The sequence below is a fragment of the Dama dama genome, chromosome 20 (assembly GCF_033118175.1).
Source record: "Dama dama isolate Ldn47 chromosome 20, ASM3311817v1, whole genome shotgun sequence".
Taxonomy (NCBI): Eukaryota; Metazoa; Chordata; class Mammalia; order Artiodactyla; family Cervidae; genus Dama; species Dama dama.
This window is the reverse complement of record NC_083700.1, coordinates 78,412,704-78,431,301: the sequence shown is the minus strand read 5'-3', so window position 1 is coordinate 78,431,301 and position 18,598 is coordinate 78,412,704. Positions and strand designations below refer to the sequence as shown.

At 37.4% G+C, this 18,598-nt stretch overlaps 1 protein-coding gene across 3 annotated transcripts in view; it reads left to right on the top strand.

Annotated features, from left to right (window-relative positions):
- The window catches only part of CACHD1 (cache domain containing 1), a 229,998-nt gene that overhangs the window by 78,914 nt on the left and 132,486 nt on the right, over nucleotides 1-18,598 (top strand). For all 3 annotated transcript variants that reach the window (XM_061121691.1, XM_061121692.1, XM_061121690.1), the window contains exon 2: nucleotides 11,097-11,159. In XM_061121691.1, the coding sequence (XP_060977674.1) occupies nucleotides 11,097-11,159 (63 nt within the window). The remainder of the gene's footprint in view (nucleotides 1-11,096; nucleotides 11,160-18,598) is intronic.

The following is an 18,598-nucleotide window of genomic DNA, read 5'->3' as shown; positions in this document are numbered from 1 at the left end:
CCTTTTGCATGCCTGTTTTTTTAACCCTGAAATCTTGAAAAAAAAATTTCAGCCTGCATTTATTTATTCATTAAAATTATACTGTGAATCTGAGCCCAGGGAAGCGTATTCATTGAGATGTGAGTTAATGATTATTGCTGAAAATAATGGCATGCTGGAGCCATTGCAGGCAGGCTTGTTACCATGGTATTCAATATGCGTGACAGGCACCCTGGCTGTGAGAGACTGAAAGATGATACAGTGAGGAGGACCTGGGAGACATTCATGTAATCATATTAGCATCACATTTATTCCAGAAAGGCTGACTCTTTGGCTTCATGTCTTAATGTCCAGATTTAAACTCACCACACTCAAGACTGGCTTTCTCTACTTAAATTTTCTTGTTAAAATATCCATCCCTTTAATACTTTGCCTCTCCTCCTGCAACAAGTTTTAGAGATGTTTATAACATTTTCCTAATAATTTAAGTCAGATTTCACCAGCAAGTATAATTTGCTCGACCCATCTATTTCATATAACAGAAAGACCCAACCTTAGAAGCTGCTCAAAAGTCTAGCTGTTGATAGTTCAATATGATTCTAGCACAACAATAGAGTAGAAATTTTAGGATCACGAAGTTTTATATAATCTAACTCAATTTTCCCCTTTATAGGTTAGGGAAAGTAGACATAGGGAGGCTTAAAGCCTTCATCAGGCATAGAGACTGTTTATACAGAGCTGGTTTGTACAGTTGCAATTTGACATTGTTAGTTATTAGCTTTTGCGACAAGTTTAGATTTATAGTTTCTGTGCTTAATGATTATACTAAAAAAAGCACCTCTTTACATAAAAGGATGTACCAGAAAAATTCTCTCTGTTTGGATATGGCATAAATGAACATTTCATTTGAAAACCATACAAACAGCCTCACAGTAGCATATTTTGAAATGTCAAAAACTAGTCTTCAGCTCAGAATGCAACATTGCAACTGTGCTTTAAACTCGAACAGTTGCTTTTCATTAAGTTATTTTTAAATCATTTTTTTGAACAAATATTTCTCCATCTTATTCCATAATATTCCATATCTGTGGAAGTGTTGTAGGGGTTGCAAAATTGAAGAAAACAGTCCCTCGGAGGATTTTATAATTTTACAAAGGAGATAAGACTCATGGGAAACTTGTATTTAAGGTCCTTCAAGTGTCATTTGAAGGATCAAAGCCAATCCAGTTCATTTGGCTCCTAAAGTTGTCACAGACCCTTGGGATAGTAACTGGCTTCTAAATGGACTAGATATTTTTCTTTGTGAGAAGGCTTAGCAACCGTTGAGGGAAGTGGGTGCATGCTTCCGAGCATGTGGAATATAAACATTCTTAAAGCACCTATTTCATCATGTCACTCCCCAACTACAAATCCTTTCTAATGGTTCTTTATTTATTGGCAAAGAGACATTTATTCATTTACTCATTCAAAAAATATTTACTCAGTGCCTAGCTTATGTGTAAAATCCAACTCCTCTTCCTGGGTTGAAAGACCTCCAGAGTCTAGCCCCATCATTTCTCTTCCATTGAGTTCAGTTTTATTTCTAAAAGCTCCCCTTATGCAACTGACCTTGTGTCATAACTACTGACTTGCAGGGTCTCTAGATTGTAAGCTATTCTACAATAGAAGTGATCTTCTTATCTTTGAACCCCCATTTTCCAAACATACAGACCTGTGCTGAGTAAGTCCATTTTAAGGATTTTCTTGAAGCCAGAGGATGTAGAACATAGGGTCCATGTGGACAGGGAGTTTGTTACGTTCATTTTTGTATCCTTAATATCCAAAATAGGCCTGGTCCAAAGTACTTAGTACTTTGTGTTTAGTACTGTGTGACAGACCCTCTCTGTGAATGCTCTGAAATGTTCTCGCCTAAGCTCTTTTTCCTTTTTTCCTATTTAAATCTGACCTCAAATTCAAGCCCAAGTCCCATCTCTTCAGAATCCTGCCTCCCATCTCCCCCACCTCCCCAACCCTCCATGAACTCTGACAGCACCTTGGGTCTGTGCCAGTCATACTGAGTTCATTCGGAGCCTGCATTGCACTGTTCACTATTCCTTCTTACTTTTTAATTTTTAATTTCTTCTTTCAACTAGAGAGCTCAGTCTAGAGCTATATTTTACATAGTTTCTGACTCTATCAGAAAGGACATGATTGATTCATGAGTTATTAACTAAGCATAGTCGTTTAAGTCTGGAAGGTTAAGGATGTCAGGGTTTCCGGTTCCCTTCATCCTTAATGGATGGATTCCCAAGGACCTGAGCATTGTGCGGGCTTGTGCACACATAGAACGCTGAGTACCAAAGACTATTTTAAAGTGCCCTCCTCCAAGAATAAATGCATCGCCCCACCCGTTGTTTTTTTTTTTTTTTTTTCTCCCACTTTCAAGGTGAAATTTAAAAAGCCTAAATGGAGATTGAGGGTGTAGGGAGTGAGGAAATGAAGAGTTAGGAGAGTGGAAGTAAGGGAGTGGAAATCTGGCACCATCTGCAAAGCGAGTCAGCTTTCCATTTCTGAGAGGTTCCGTGTGCATTGTCATGAATATTACTTATAGTCAAGTTACTCTGGCTAAAGGCTGAATCTTTCCAACATGTGGAACTGATTTGCTTGCCTTTTCCCCTCTTACTCCCTTTGAAAGCCACAACAACAACAACAACAATAACAATTCAATAACCCTTCAGAGGCTTTATTGCATTTAGGGAGGTGTTTCCATCTTCTTTTGCCTTTCTTTGTTCTCTGGGTTCATATTTACCCACTGACTCTCCTGGTTTCAATGCTACAGTAGGAAATCAAGTGATCAAGGCCAGAAACTTTGCTTGCTGAGATTATTGCCTTAGATTTCCCCTGCTAAATCAGACTGCAGCCTATTCCTTTTCCCCTGTAATTTCTTTTGAGGGGTAGAGTGGACCAAAACTAGCAGCCCTTTGTAAATGGTGACACTTGTCACCGATTTGTGACTCTCTGCCAAGCTTCCTTGCTGTTCAGAGCTTCTGTTGGTATGAAGGGTGTTAACTGCCTTCAGATTAAGGAATTCATAATTTGAGTTCTTTTGCAAACTTGAAGTAGCCAAGGGGCTATGTGTGTATATACTTAGAGCCTGAAGAGGACAGAGAAGGAAAAACATAGGTAATGGGGGAAGACTCTATTAATAGCTTGTTGAGAGAAGGGGAAGTTTTTTATCTTAAAGAGAAAGGACATTTTCTTCCCTTTTTCGCTAGCTGATTGAGTGACAGGCCAAACTAACAGTCTGATGATTTAATACCTAAATTAATGGGTGCACACATGCTTATTTATGCTTACTATGTACAATTCACTGTGGTAAGGAATCATGGCATGGACCAGCTATCAAAGAATTTACAGCAAAGTCAGAACCTAGAAGTCCAAAAGAGTGGAATGAAATAAAATGTAAACAGTAGTTGGTTTTTACTGGATGGTCAGACAATAGATTATTTTTCCCCTCTTCTTCCTTTACATATTTTCAACTTTTCTACAGTGTATGTATTGTTTTAATTGTAGCATAGACTGTCTTTATTGCAGAGATTCAGAGAATGGAGAAATTACCTTTGGGAAGTTGTTAAGAATGAGGTAGAACTTTAGTTGGTAAATATTTAAACAGGTATTTTTGCTCCCTTATACCTCTAACCATTATAGAATTAACTGTCATTAACAGAATAGTGTTAAGAGGTTAACATAAATGGAATAGAAGAATAATAGAATAATTACCAAGATTGTTTGAATAACTATCATAATGGTATGTGAAATACATTCATAATGTTTTTAGTGTAATCTATATAAATTTATCTTCACATGAATCAGGTTAACATACATGAAGTTCCTAATGCTGGACAGATAGTAGCATTAGCTATTATTGTTTTTTATATATAGCAGCTGTAAAACAAAATAAGGAAGTCTGTTGGGCGGGACATGTCTGCACAGGGTACCATTCGCACAGGGTCATCTATTGTATACTGATTAGTTTTGTTTTAAATTCCCAATCTAGGCGTCTTCCTTTACTATGATTTTCAGTACCTAAGCATTTCCTTTTGTCATGATCTGCAATAGCCCCGTTTCTTGCAAATCACCATGGTATTCAAGATCAGTTTTTTATAGTAAGGATCAAGCGTGAGACTCTGTACTTATTTTTTCCTCTGTAAGCTCTCAAGGTGGTGATCTTGTACAAATGGTTCTTTGTGGAGTTTAGTTGTAACTCTGAATGTATGTCCTTTTTTTCCGAGTGTGTCAACTCTTTGAAAAATGTTTGTCTTTATCCATCATAAAGGAAATTCATGCTCCATTTTGAGATTGGGGGGATAGGGAGGAGGGAATATATGTTCTGGATTCATTATTCACAGGCAAGCCCTGTTACTATTTGAGTCATTTTCTAGATTTTACCTAAGTTTTCTTTATTAAGATGATGATTATATAGAGGATGATACATATGCTTTGGAGTAAGGCACATTTTGCACCCAGACTTGGCCACTTACTTAAAATGTTCTACATTTGGGCAAACTAAACTTCTCAGAACCTGTTTTCTCACCTGTAAAATGATGACATAGTAACTACTATGAAGAGTTGTTGTATTGAATGAAATGTGTTGCAAAGCACCTGAATCCATCCTGTACCCTTGTTAATATATATGGTAACACTTATGTATAATGTAACCCCCCACACATATAATTAGAACAATATGTGTATATTTAAATGCTGATTTTAAAATATGAACAATAAGAAAAATCGTAAACATTTTTATTAGCTGCACAATATATTTTTGATTGGATGAAGAGTAATTAATTGGTTCCCCTGTTATTAGTCACTTAGGTTTTTTTTTTTAGTGGTAACCTTTTTAATACTCTTAAACTATTTTTTGGAGCTACCTGTATCCAGGATGAACAAGTTTAGAGATTTTTTTCAGTGATGGGGATTTCTGGCACCAGATTTGTGATCTTAGAATGTAGAATGATAAGCGTGTCCTTATAAAATGTCATTTTTCTGGACTGTCTATATGTTTATCAGTGTGAGGTTAAATAGTTTGGTAAAAATTAGACGATCCCTATTCTGGGCAGAAGCAATACCTTATAACCTAGTAGAAATTTATTCATGGAGTATGCTTAGGGGAGAATAAAGTTATACATATGTTTTCTTCCCTGAAACACTTAAAAATTAAGTTGTCATTAATTCCCTGTCCAGCAGTTATTGGAGTTTGTATTAATGACAGCATTTTCTCTTTTAAGGGTTAATGTTGGTCAGCATCTCGAGATAACAGTGGTGACCTATTTTTTCTTCCCCTTTGGCCTCAATTCCTAGATGGTAGGAAGAGATCCAGAGAGGAATGAAGCTGTTAGTGAATTTGTCAGCCAAACTGGCTTGCGACAGAGAGCTGTAAACATCAAGAGAATAAGCTTTTGAATTAAAATTCAGTCCTGCATTTTCTTGGCAAAGATCAGGGAGGGAGACCAACAGAATCTCATTAGATTTGTAGAGGTATTTATTTCTCTGCTGCGGTTTTGTACTCTACCATTCATTTAAATATCTAGTTAAAATTTGGCAGAGCTGTTGGCGGAGTGAAGGTGGGGCCAACTGTCTGGATTGACCATCTTATTGAACACTCGTGTAATTGTTCCTATTCCAGTTAAGTAGAATTCTCTTGCCCTCTGTTAATCAGACTCAATTAAATAGAGAGATTTGGGAGGGAAAGATAGTGGGTAGGGAGGATGGGTCAATGGAGTGAGGACTTGGGGACAGGCAAGGACTAAGGTGGGAAAGTAGCCACCAGCACCCCACCCCCCTGCCCGCACACACCCACACCCACCCACACCCACACACACACACCAGGATGCCTTTGGTTTTTTTTTCTCTTGCAAGAGAAGTCTGGGGAAACTATATTCAAGTGTTACGTGGCTCTTTAATTTCCTCTTAGGGGGAGGAGGAGGAAGACAGTTCTTAGGAGATAAAAGCACAATATATACAGAGGCAGTGTGATTAAATTGCATTATATAAGTTTAGATCTTCCAAGATGGATGAGATTCTAATAAAGACACCTTTTTTTTTTTCTTGCTGAAAATTCAGGTTAGTACAGTACCATTGAATGGGAAGCTGAACAACTAAGTCATGTTGTATACCTAAGGTATGAGAGAGTAATTAATATGTAGCCTCAGGGAAGGCTCAGGAGACCTTATCTTTGCATTGCTAAGAAACTCCTCAGTATTGGTACTGTCCAGTTTCATCTGGATTGCAGAGTGAGGTGTAGATTCTTTTTTGAGTATAGCCCAGTTAATAGATTATTGTTCTTCTTAGAAACGTAGAAATAATTTTTTTTAATATAAAAAAAAAACATTTGTCTAGGGTACATTTTAAAGAGACTGCCTAGATTTATTGCAGTATAGTATATACACAACACAGTGTACAGTCATACATACATAGCCCTCACAAAAGCAAACACATCCTTGTAACCAGCACCTCGATCAAAAGGCAGAACATTTCAGCATCCCAGAAGCAGCCTTCACATCCTAATCAGTTGAATGCAACCACTGTCCTGGTTTCTAATCAGCTAGACTGGTTGTGCCTGGTTTTGAACTTGATATAAATGGAATTTCATTCTTTGTGTCCTGGTGTCTAGCTTCTTTCACCCAGTGTTGCTTGTGAGAGTCATCATGTTGATGCATGTTGCAATTGTGTGTTCATTTCATCTCACCCAAATACTCCACCATGTGAATTCACACAGTTTGTCTATTCTGTTGCTGATAGGCATTTGTATAATTTCCAGGTTGGGGCCCTTTTGAGTAGTGCTGTTATGAACATTTGTAAGTTTTTCTTTTGATAAACATGTACACAATTTCTGCTAGGTATATACCAGGATGGGAACTGCTGGGACATAGGATATGCAAATAATTTAGAAGATATTGTCAGTTTTCCAGGCTATGTGTTTTAATGAGAGAAAGGTCAGTTTTATCTTTAGATCAGGGTATTCAGTTGCCCTGAGCTTAAGAATTAAGGCATCTTCTTGTTGTTCTTTTAATTATGGAAATAAATATGACAGACTAAAGGGAGTCAGTGAACTATTATCCTTAAAATAACTTGTTTTAAAAAAAAAAGACACCTCACCCATTTTAATGATCTGTTCATTATCCAACAAAGTGCATTTTTATTTCTAGTATTTGGCAAGAATGAGAAAGAACAATGGGCAAGAACAAGCCTTTACTTCCAGGGATTTGTGCATTGAGGAGATTGACTTCAAACCCCCTCCAGCTTGTGTTCAAATTAAGAGTTCAAATGTCTGGAATTCCCTTGGTCCTCCAGGGAACTGGAATAAGGGAAAGTGACAACTTGGAAATAGAATGTGGAATGCCCACTCCACCCATCTGTACCCTAACTCTGTTACTGAGAGTAAATCCTCCGAGAGGATGAACAGTCTGACCTTTTGGGATTGCTTCTTCGTGTCATGCTTTAAGAAAACGTTTTTCCACTTTCACTTTTCAAATTCTCTAACAACCAAGAAATTCTTGCAGTCACCAAAATGTCAGCTAGGTATACTGTTTGGAATTCCTGGCTCTCAAATTAGAAATAGAATCCCCAGAAAACTCTATATTCTATTCCTTTCACAATTTTAGGTAGCAACAGAATGTAATAAAAGATAAAATCTCTGTGACTTTTAATTACTCCTGTGTGTGTGTGCGGTCAGTTGTGTCCGACTCTTTCTGAACTGTAGCCTGCAAGGATCTTCTGTCCATGGGATTTTCCAGGCAAGAGTAGTGGAAGAGGTTGCCATTTCCTTCTCCAGGGGATCTTCCCAACCCAGGGATTGAACCCATATTTAATTACTCCTGACACTGGTTATATATATAAAATGTTATATAAAGTGTTACATATATAAAAAATGTTATACCAGCACATTATATCTTGCTTAAAATGAAATGGATAGGAAAAAAGCAATCCTCATTTTTTTTGTGCATGCAGATTATCCTTAAGAAAAAGATAATGTGAATAAATTTATCAGCTTTGCTAGAAAAAAATGCCTGTTTTTAATTTAACCTAGGTTTAGACTTCAGTACTTGATTTTGTTTTTTACCTGTGATACATTGAAATTTTGAGCTTTAGTTTTTGTTTTTTTTTTTTTTGAGCTTTAGTTTTTAATCTGTAAAATTGGTTTCAGATCGCTGCCTACCACATAGAGTTATTGTGGAGATGAAATGAGATCATTTATGTGAAATTGTAAACTATGAAAGTACTAAGCCTAATAAGCCTTTGAGAGCTGGGCTTTGCAGGCCTTGCATTTTAGGAAAGACTATTACTATCCATTAATCTAGAGCATAATGGAAATTCACTGTATACCTTGAAATCCTGTGTTTACGACTTTTAACCTTGCACCAGACATGGCTGGCTGACCTGTTTAGCTGTATTACTTGTCAAGTTTCTTCTGACTTTTCACTAACACCCCACACCCCTGTGGGGAAAGGAGAGGGGCAAAAAAGTGTGTGCTTGGTGATATCGCCAAGCTATTATTCTAGCAGGCCACCTTTCACTTCTTGGGGTGGTTAGAGGGTTGTGTAAAGTAAGTAGTTTGCAGGGTCACTACTGCTCATGTCTGTAACTTCTTTCTTTGAAAATTTTCTTTTACCCACCATATTTATTCGGTGTCAAGAATATAGAAATGCTTACAAGCCATATAACACTCTACATAAAGTATTGGCTGTCATTAGTAATAATTATCAAGATAATGAATGAATAAAACAGGGCCTGAACACAGCCTGGCAAACACTTCCATGCTTATATTCCTTATTACTACTGAGGAACTCACTTTTCTTTTAACAACAAAGAAGAGGGAAGGATCTGAGGTTCCTTACTAGGTGTGGTCATTGGTGATGTTGGCTTGAGCAAAGTGGATCTGATTTGCTTCCCAGGATGCGGGTTGCTCGATCAGTTCCTCTCGCAGGAACATCTTCCAGGATAGGACAGATAATGTATCCCCTGAAATTTCACTGCCAGAAATGAAATAAGAAATTGACCACACTCTTTCAGATCTAGAGACACTATATGAATTATGTTAATTTTTAATAAAAGTGTACTCTTGCTACCAAGCAGGTTGTAAAAATCAAATTATACAAAAACAGTATACATTGATCCAGTCTCTAAAAGCGTTGTTGTCTAGCTAACTAAGGTATTCTCCAGAAAACTGGAGCTGGAGGTCTGCTCCCTTCTCCAAAACAAGATCTGTTTTAGAATTCAGGATCCTGATGTACCATGATGTCAAACACCCTGAGTGAGATCTAATGCAGAACCCTATAATCAGATGCATTAATACATCTGCATCATAAAGAATAAATCCCCACGCTAAGTGGTTTAATAAAGACTATAAATACAAGTTAGGATTTAATGCCAACAAGTTCAGATCGTGTCATATTTTGTTAGCAAATGTGTTATGCACACCTTTTGATTTTCAGGGACTTTTGAATTTTGGAATTACGCATAAGGGATTGTTGATCTGCGTTATAGTTGGGTGTTAGCTCCTAACAGGAGTGCCTTTCATATGTGCTAAGATACCATGTAACAAGTGCTCATAAGACACTAGGGTGAGTAGCACCATTTTTTTTGGCGGGCGGCGGGGGGGTCTGGGTTCAAATTCCAGCCATGAAGAGTGACTTTGGGAAGGTTATTTAATTTCGCAGGGTCTTAGGTTTTTGTCTTTGGATCTGCAGGAATTATTAAGATATGCACATGAGGTACAATGTACATTGTACCCTGTAAAATATGTGTCCATTTCCTCATCTATATAAGGAGATAGTAATGGTGCTTGTCACAGAGGTGTTTTATGAGTCCTAAATAGAGTAGCCTGCTTTCCTATCAGCAGAGTTGTTCTTAGGGAAAAAAAAGACAATAAATATGAATGAATGAATGGCGCATTGAAAATTATGATATTCATACTTAGAATTTTCCAGACTGTAATTCCATCCCATTCTGTCTCAATCCTTCCAAACTGCTTCCCTTTCCCCAGCGGCAACCCCTATTCCACTCCTCCCCTAGCCCCAGCGCCTTGATCTTCCTTCATTTGCACAGCACTTGATGAACTTAGCACTTGTCTTCCTCACCACAACCATGCAGGTGTGTGAGACTGTCTGGGAAGCTGTCCCAGATGCTGACAAACCCTTGGCAGTGGGATAGAAAGGAAAAAGGGAAATTTTGGCTGACATCTCCAGATCTGACTGCTTGCTCATCTGGAGAGTTCCAGAGGTATCTTTAAAGTTTTAGGATAAATGATGAGGCTGCTGTACTTTTTCATTCCCCCCAGCCCCTAACAGATAGATTTCTTGGGTTCTTTCTCTCTCTATTTTTTTTTCTTTTTTAGTTGGTTATAGTTCGATCTCTTGTGATTGGTCAGTAAACGTGGGGTTCGGTAGAGTCGTAAGTCTGCAAGATGTAAATACCAGCAGTGGCTGCAGGAGTGGGTGTCAGCAAGGCAGAGACCAGGGGAAGAATGTGTGCTTGTGTGCCGCAGCTTGGGCTGGTCTTGGCATGATTGTCATATTTCCTGGCATGTAAGGACTGGATCCTCTCTTAAGGCCACACATATTTGGCAAGCCCTATTATACTGCTTTTTCAAAGGGGTACTTGGGTACTGAAGGTGATAGATAATATTGGGTAGGTACCAGTTGGACAAGGACATGAGAGAATATGGAAAAAATCCTTTTTAAAGAGCTTTATTACATTAGATTGTAGTGTCTGTAAACAATTACTGCATTCAGGGAGATGCAGAGCTTAAATGAGAAACACAGCTTTGTCAGATTATACCAGTCGTATAAAATGGCATGGGCTCCGGAAATCTATAATTAAATGTATTTTTGAAAATGAAAAATATAGCATAACATCTGGTTTATTTCACTACAGAAGTGCCTGGGTATTGCTTCCATCAGTGTGATTGACTCTGGCTGATATTTGGATTGCTCTGTGTAAAGTAACTATTTTAATTAAATTTTTTCTGCTTGATTCTCTTTGTGCTGTAAACAGATTATTCACACACATACATTCATATAGAAAATGGTTGCCTTGTTTAGAAAACCTAATGTTTGCTCATTTTCTTTTCCTTGCAGCGGATATTCAACTCCTTTGTTTACACTGAGAAAATTTCAAATGGAGAAAGTGAAGTGCAGCAGGTAAGAGGTGACGGCACACTTGGCATTCTCTGTCTTTGGATTGCTTTTGGCTTCATGACTCTCTCCAATCTCCATGTGAGGTTGTCCGTTGCTCTTTATATATGATTTCATACACATCTTAAGCAAATGGTGACAACCTCCCACCTAGGTTCTTATAAGCAATTGGAATAATGGTTATAGGATGGTTTTCTGCTATTCATGCTATCCATTGAAAATACTATTTAGTTCCTTGTTATTTTTTTGGAAATTCCAAAACTCATATATCTTAAAATATTAGAAATGATTTCATCTGCTATAGGGAAAAATGCTCAGGCTTTGGAATCAGACAAACCCCAGGTCAAAATCTGGTCTTTCTACTTATTTCATGACTCTCAGGAAGAAATTTAGCCTTTTGAGCTACAGTTTCTTAATCTTAAAATAGGTGGAGATATATCTGCTTGATGGGATTGTGAGAATTAAACAAAGTAATGTCCAGTTAACTGAGAATAAGTGAAATGCGTTAGGTGGATGGCCTGATATAGAAGCAGCTCAGTGAATGTTGGCTTCTTTGTTCTTTTATTTTTCTTTCCTCTTCTTGTTTTCTTCCATTGCTGCTTTTCTCCCATCTTCTCAATGCTCTGTGGGGTCAAAAAGTTCTAAGGCCATATTCTATTCACTTTATTTATAGCTGGCTTCAAATGGACTACTTCCTAAGCTAAAACATAGTGTTGGTGAACTTGGTCATAAATAATTGATCCGTGCTTGAAAAAAAAGGTGGTAAAGAGGATTCTGGGTTTTAATTTCAGCTAATCTACCAACCTCATTACACCATGTGACTCCCAACTAGTAATTTGAATCTAGATTGGAAACTTAAGTAAAAAACAGGACCAAGTTAAAAACCAGAGTGTAACAGAGTGTTTCCACAGAATAAAAAGATAACTATAGGAAAATATAAAATAATTTAAACTCCCTGAGTTGCTGCCTTTATCTTATTCATGTTGACTTGATCAGAACTTCAAAAGTGCTATGCAGAAGGACAAAGTTTTCAAGTGTCATTAAAGTGAAGTTATTTATAGGATAGTTATTTATTTATAATAAACTACTGTGGTTTCATCTTGAAGTTCAACATCTCCTGTTTATAGACATTCAAGACGTTTATTGGTTTCTGCAGGTTAAATTTAGACAACATGAGACATTAAGCATGTACCCCTTTTCTTAGCTTTAGATAATTTTAAAAACTAATGACCTGAAATTGTAGGGAATGTGGTTTGTTGTATCAAATCTTACCTTTATGATTCTGACTTATTTTTATTCTGGCAAACTGGAAAGTGCTTTAGGGTCATGAAAAGGGTTTTTATAGGAGAAGGTTTCTACACAAAGCATGTTCAAGGAGACTTACTGGGAGACTAAAAGCCATTTGATAAGGTTTTAAAGAAACTGATCCAAGGATATCAATTTTGTTGCCTTTCTTTAAGTAACAGATACAAGTTCTTCTTTTGGATGTTTTTTCTTGGCCGAGGGGGATGCCATAGGGCACTTGGGATCTTAGTTCCCAGACCAAGGATGGATTGGAACCTGTGCCCCCGGCATTGGAAGTGTGGAGTCTGAACCACTGTATCCCCAATGAAGTCCCTCTTTAGCTGTTTTTAAACACGAAAGTTGTTTCATTTTCTTGGAGTGATGTCCTTGCTTTTTAAAATCTAGCTGTGAACAAGTTTGGAAATCTTCTATAATAATTTTCAAAAATTATTAGCAGCTTATTTAGTGCACCTATAGAAGTATAGTGATTTCCATATATTATCACATGGGTTTTTCCATATAACCCTGAAGGAAAGATGCTATCGTTATCTTAGCTGAGGTAGACAAAACTCCAAAAGGTAGAATAAGTTAGCCACAGTCTCGTGACTACTAAGTAAGAGAACTGGTTTTCAAAATAAGTTTGACACTAAGTTATACCATCTATATTTTTATTTTAACTGGGTTTATTTTAAACTCTATTTTCTTACAAAACAGAAAGTGTTAGTTGCTCAGTCATGTCTGGCTCTTTGTGATCCCACGGACTGTAGCCATGGAATTCTCCAGGCAAAATACTGGAGGGGGTTGCCATTCCCTTCTCCAGTGGATCTTCCCGACCCAGGGACTGAACCCAGGTCTCCCGGGTTACAGGCAGATTCTTCACCTGCGGAGCCACCAGTGTGTGGTAGTCACTCAGCTGTGTCCGACTCTCTGTGACACCATGGACGGTAGCCCAGCAGGCTCCTCTGTCCATGGGATTCTCCAGGCAAGATTATTGGAGTGGGTTGCCATTCCCTTCTCCAGGGGATCTTCCCAACCCAGGGATCGAACCCGAGTCTCCTGCATTACAGGCGAATTCTTTACTACCAGGGAAGCCTATAAAACAGAAGACTGCTAAACTGTCTTTAGTTGAAGAAGATAGATGAAAGAGACTCATCACCTCGTCATTTCTGTCTCCTCCCTTTTATTGTCAAATTTTCTTTCTTAAATATTGACCAGGAATGTATTTTTTAACTTTTCTTTAATTTCTCCAGTCTCTCTAGAAGAACCTTGGACAAAATAGATCTTATGCCACTTTCACATCCAATATTTGGAGATAATTATCATGTCATTATCGTTTAGCCTAAAACTGAAAATACCCAGGTCCTGAATAATTTTTTCTTCCATGACAAGGTTTCCAGACACTTTAAGCGAGTATCTCCTCTGCATTCAATATTATGATTCTCTCGTGGCTTGAATTGGACTAGAGTGATCCTCACTCTGAATTGAGAGAACCGAGAACTTCTGACATTTACTTGACTTGATTAATAACTGTCTAGGAACTCAGGGCCCTGTGATCCTGGACAATACTCAGGATGAAATCTTTAGGGAAATGCTTACCTCTGTGTTTCCTATTCTGTCCCCCATCACGGTGGCTCACACTTTCATATATATTATCTCCTTGAAACTATAGAATAACTAGAGATGGAGTTTAGCTATAACTAACCAAGTTCACGAAGGTCAGGGAGCCTAGTTGTTAAGTAACTGAGCTGACTTTTTAAAAATTGTGAAATATATCAAACATGTAGAGTATATAAAACATGTATGAGTAGAATACAAAAATACTGGATTAAAATGAACATCTCAACCTACAAGCCATCTAAAGAAATAAAGCATTCCCGGTACTTTAGAAAGCACCCGTGTAACCTTCTCACCCAGGGATAATTCTGTCCTGATTTTTTGTTAACCATACCTTTGCTTGTGTGTGTTTGAAATATATATATATACATCCCTAAATTCATTATTTGATTGTTTTTGTTCTTTATATACATCTCAGGTATATTATGTTCACATATCTTGCTACTTTACTAAGTATTATAATCCTTAAAATCACCTCTGTTGATATATGTAACTAAGGAGCATTTATTTTCAACTATAAGCATTCCATTAAATGCAGTTTATGTATCTGTTTTTCTTTTGATGATGTTTGGGTTGTGTCTAGTGTTGATTTTTATTGTTGTTAGTCATATCTCCTGGTGCAAAATTTAAGTGGAACAATTCTTTGTGTTGCAGGAACATTATTATCCCTGACTTCTGCCAATTAAATGCTTTTCCGAGTACCCTGGGTCGAGGGAGAGACTGGCTCGGGTGGAGAATTCCTTCTCTAGAGTAGAATTGCTGGGTACCAGAGTGTTCAATGTGATTGGATAATGCAAAACTTCTCCCTCAGTGGTTACCATGGGTTACCTTTCTACAGACAGTGTACTGGAAATGTGCTGCTCTATACCATCTTCAGTACTTGGTGTTATTGAGTTTTAATCTTTTGCCAGTTTGGAATGTTGAGATTTTATCTAATGAGTTTAATTTGTTTTACTCTGATTACTAATGAAGTTAAAATGACTGTTTACTATGTTTATGGTTCATTTTTTGTGTGTTTATTATTGTGTTGAATGTCTACTAATGTCCTTTGTCCATTTTTAAAATTGAGTTGTCTGTTTATTTTAGAAGTTTAAATATTCCACACTTGTTCTAGATCAGCTCTATCCAAGAGAGACTTCTGAGGTGATGGAGATGTTTCATACTGGTGCTAGTCAGGCAGCCACTAGCGCTTGTGGCTGCTGAGCACTTGAAATGTAGCAATAACTACTGAGTAATTAAATTTTAAATTTAAGGTTAATAGTCACATATGGCTTCAAGATTTCCTTGAAGATTTATGTTTCATAAATATAAATGTTCTCCCAATGTGTGGCTTTTCTTTTTACTTTCTTTACGATATCTTACATGGGCTTATGATATTCAATTCTTACAATTAAGAATTGAAGCTTTAATTTTAATAGTCAGTTTCTTAAGTCAATTTTTTTTTCTTTTTGGTCTCCAGTTATTGGGGTATTGTTAAATTCTACCCCAAAGACATAAAGACGTTCTCCTATCTTGTCTTCTAAAATTTTTGTCTTTCTCCTTTAAGGCTTTTTGCCACCTGGAATTGCGTTTGATGTTGGATGTGAAGCGGATATTCAATTTTTTCCCCACTGCCCCATGTGTATTGCCACGTGTTCTTACACTATCTGTTGAGCAATTGTCCCTTTTATTCTTTCTATTTGTTTTCAGTCATTAGTCAAATTTCCATGTATGTGTGAGTTTGATTTGGTTTCCTTTGGTGTATTTATCTATAATTGTGCCAGTACCACATATCTAGATGGCTAGCGTCATGTTTCTTAGAAGTTTAGATCATTTGCTCTTACATGTGAATTTTAGAAACAGTATTGGCATTGCCATATAGAGCATGTAGAGCAGTTTGGAGAGAATATCTTACTAATATGACTTGGTAAGTACAGTGTCTCTTAGCATAGTTTTATAATTTTGTTCACAAAGGACAAATATCCATGCATGTGGGATTTATTTATAGACTTTTTGTTTGCTTAGGTCATCAGTGTACCTTTAAAAATTGTATTTTTTTAACTGTTGCTTTTCAGTTCCATGCATATATTTTATGTCTAATTTTTTTAAGTTATCATATGAATTCTAATGATTTATCTGTAGATTCCTTTGAGTTTTCTATGTAGATAATTTCTTTTCTGTGTCCTCCTACAATGACCTCCAGAAAAGTATATTTGATAATTGTATATTGTGACCACCTGTGATATATATTATTTTTATTTAGGTGTATTCCTATTTTATCACTTCTTCTTTGATCTATTTATTTATTTAAAAGTATGTTCTAAAATTACCAGATATCTGTAGAATCTTTTTATCAGTAATTTTCTAGCCATCTCTCTGTATTCCCTCATTGTACTGAGAGCATGGAGCTCTTTGGGTTATAGTTTTATGCACTGTCTCCTATCATAATTCTCCACTTGGACAAGCCCTGAGGTTTTGTCTCTTAAGTGTCCGATGCCCCATGTGATCATTAAACTGGAAGTTCCAGGTCTTCAGGTTATGCATAATTCTCAGGGTAAGAGCAGGTTCTGGCTCTGGCTTACTTCCCGGATTTCTGCTCTCCTTCCCATCTTAGGACCACTGAGTCTTTGGGGACTTCATGGTCCTAAGGTAGTTTCCGCTTTTATTTAAGACACTAACCTGGTGACTCAGATAGTAAAGAATCTGCAGTCTCCAGCAGTGCAGGAGACCTGAGTTGGAAAGATCCCCTGGAGAAAGGAATGGCTACCCACTCCAGTATTCTTGTCTGGAGAATTCCATGGACAGAGGAACCTGGTGGGCTACAGTCCAGGGGGTCACAGAGAGTCAGACACCACTGCGCAACTTAACGCTTTCAGTTTCAGGCTCTTAACAATTATAACAGCTCTTAATTGTAACAGTTCAACTGTTTCTAAGATTGGTTTAGTGAGCCAAAAACAGATTAGTTATTTGAAGTAGATTATTGACCTATGTCCTCTTAATTATAGCTCACAGTCTTTAGTTGGAAAGGAACCACTTTGCTATGCCTGCTTTTGTTTCATAGTATCTGGAATACTGACTTGCATTTTCTATCCATCATTTCTCCTTTGGGGTAATGAAAACTGGAGCCCCATGGGTTCTTTCTGTCTCTCTTTACTATCAAATTTTATTGAGAGTTGGATCTGACTTGTGCATACTATGTAATTTGGCAGTAAAGCCAACCTGGTAATATCTTTCTGGTTAGGGGAGCAAAATAATTAAAACTAATAAAAACCATTTTGTGGTTCTTGACTCTTACTACAAAACTCTCTTTGGTATATAGACTTTTCTTTGCTTTTTCTCATTATTTCTTTTAAATTAATCTTCTGAGTGTGGTTCTAAATTGCCTAACAATGTGTTTTAAATTTTTAATTAGTTCATTATGTAGTTTTACTGCCAAAAAGCTATAGCAACAGCCTCAGGAAAATAAAAATCCCAGGCACACATTCTCATGTGGATCACCTCCCATTGACTTCATTTTTGAATACTTTAAGAAATGAAGTTGTGTGAACACCTAAGGGCATTATATCAAACTGAACCTGCATCAAGAAAAATAAATTTTCCATCAAGTGCTCTGTAAGATAGCAAAATGTGCTCCACAAGACACAGAGCAGTGAAGAAAAAAACAAAAGGAGGAAAAGCTTCTTGGGCCACTTGATTGAATCACTTTACAAAAAACTACTTTGGATATGTTTGAAGAGTTTGCTCTAACTTTTTCTCAAGTGCTCAAGTAATTATTTATGTTAACAATTTTTTTAATGATCTGGCAAACATTTTCATAATTATTGCAGTATTTCATAAACTATTGATTTTTGGCCGCAGCTAATTTTTAGAAGACCTCGGAATTCTTTTGAAATGTGCAAATTGTTAGGAAAACTGCATACTTACAGAGGAGAGATGTACCTGACTTTGGACCAAGGGCGTTCATCTAACAGTCTGCCTGTCTCTTCTATGGTATTAGTTCTTCAGGATCACATACATGTGTGCTCAATCACTTCAGCCATGCCCGACTCTTAGTGACCTCATGGACCATAAGCCCACCAGTCTCCTCTGTCTGTGGGATTTTCCTGGCAAGAACACTGGAGTGGGTTGCCATGGCCTCCTCCAGGGGATCTTCCAGATCCAGGGATGGAACCCACGTCTCTTGCATTGCAGGCAGATTATTTACCACTAAGCCACCAGGGAACCCCAGGATCATATCCATTAACATACAAGCATACTGTTCTATCTTAAACACACATGCAAAAACCCCTTCTTTTGATTCCACCTCCCTCTTCAACTACTGTCCCATTTCTTTCTTCCCCTCTGAGGCACAGCCCATTACAAGAGATGTCTCTATTCCATAGATCCAGCTCTCCCTTTCTCTCTAAAACCTTCTCTGGCCCCACCAATCCCAAAACGCCACTCTCTTAGAGGTCACTGGTTACCTCCAATTTGCTAAATCCTGGGTCTTCACTGTATTAGCCATGAACAGTTAATCCCTTCCTTCTTCTTTCATAAACTTTCCTTACTTGGGCCTGCAGGATACTCCA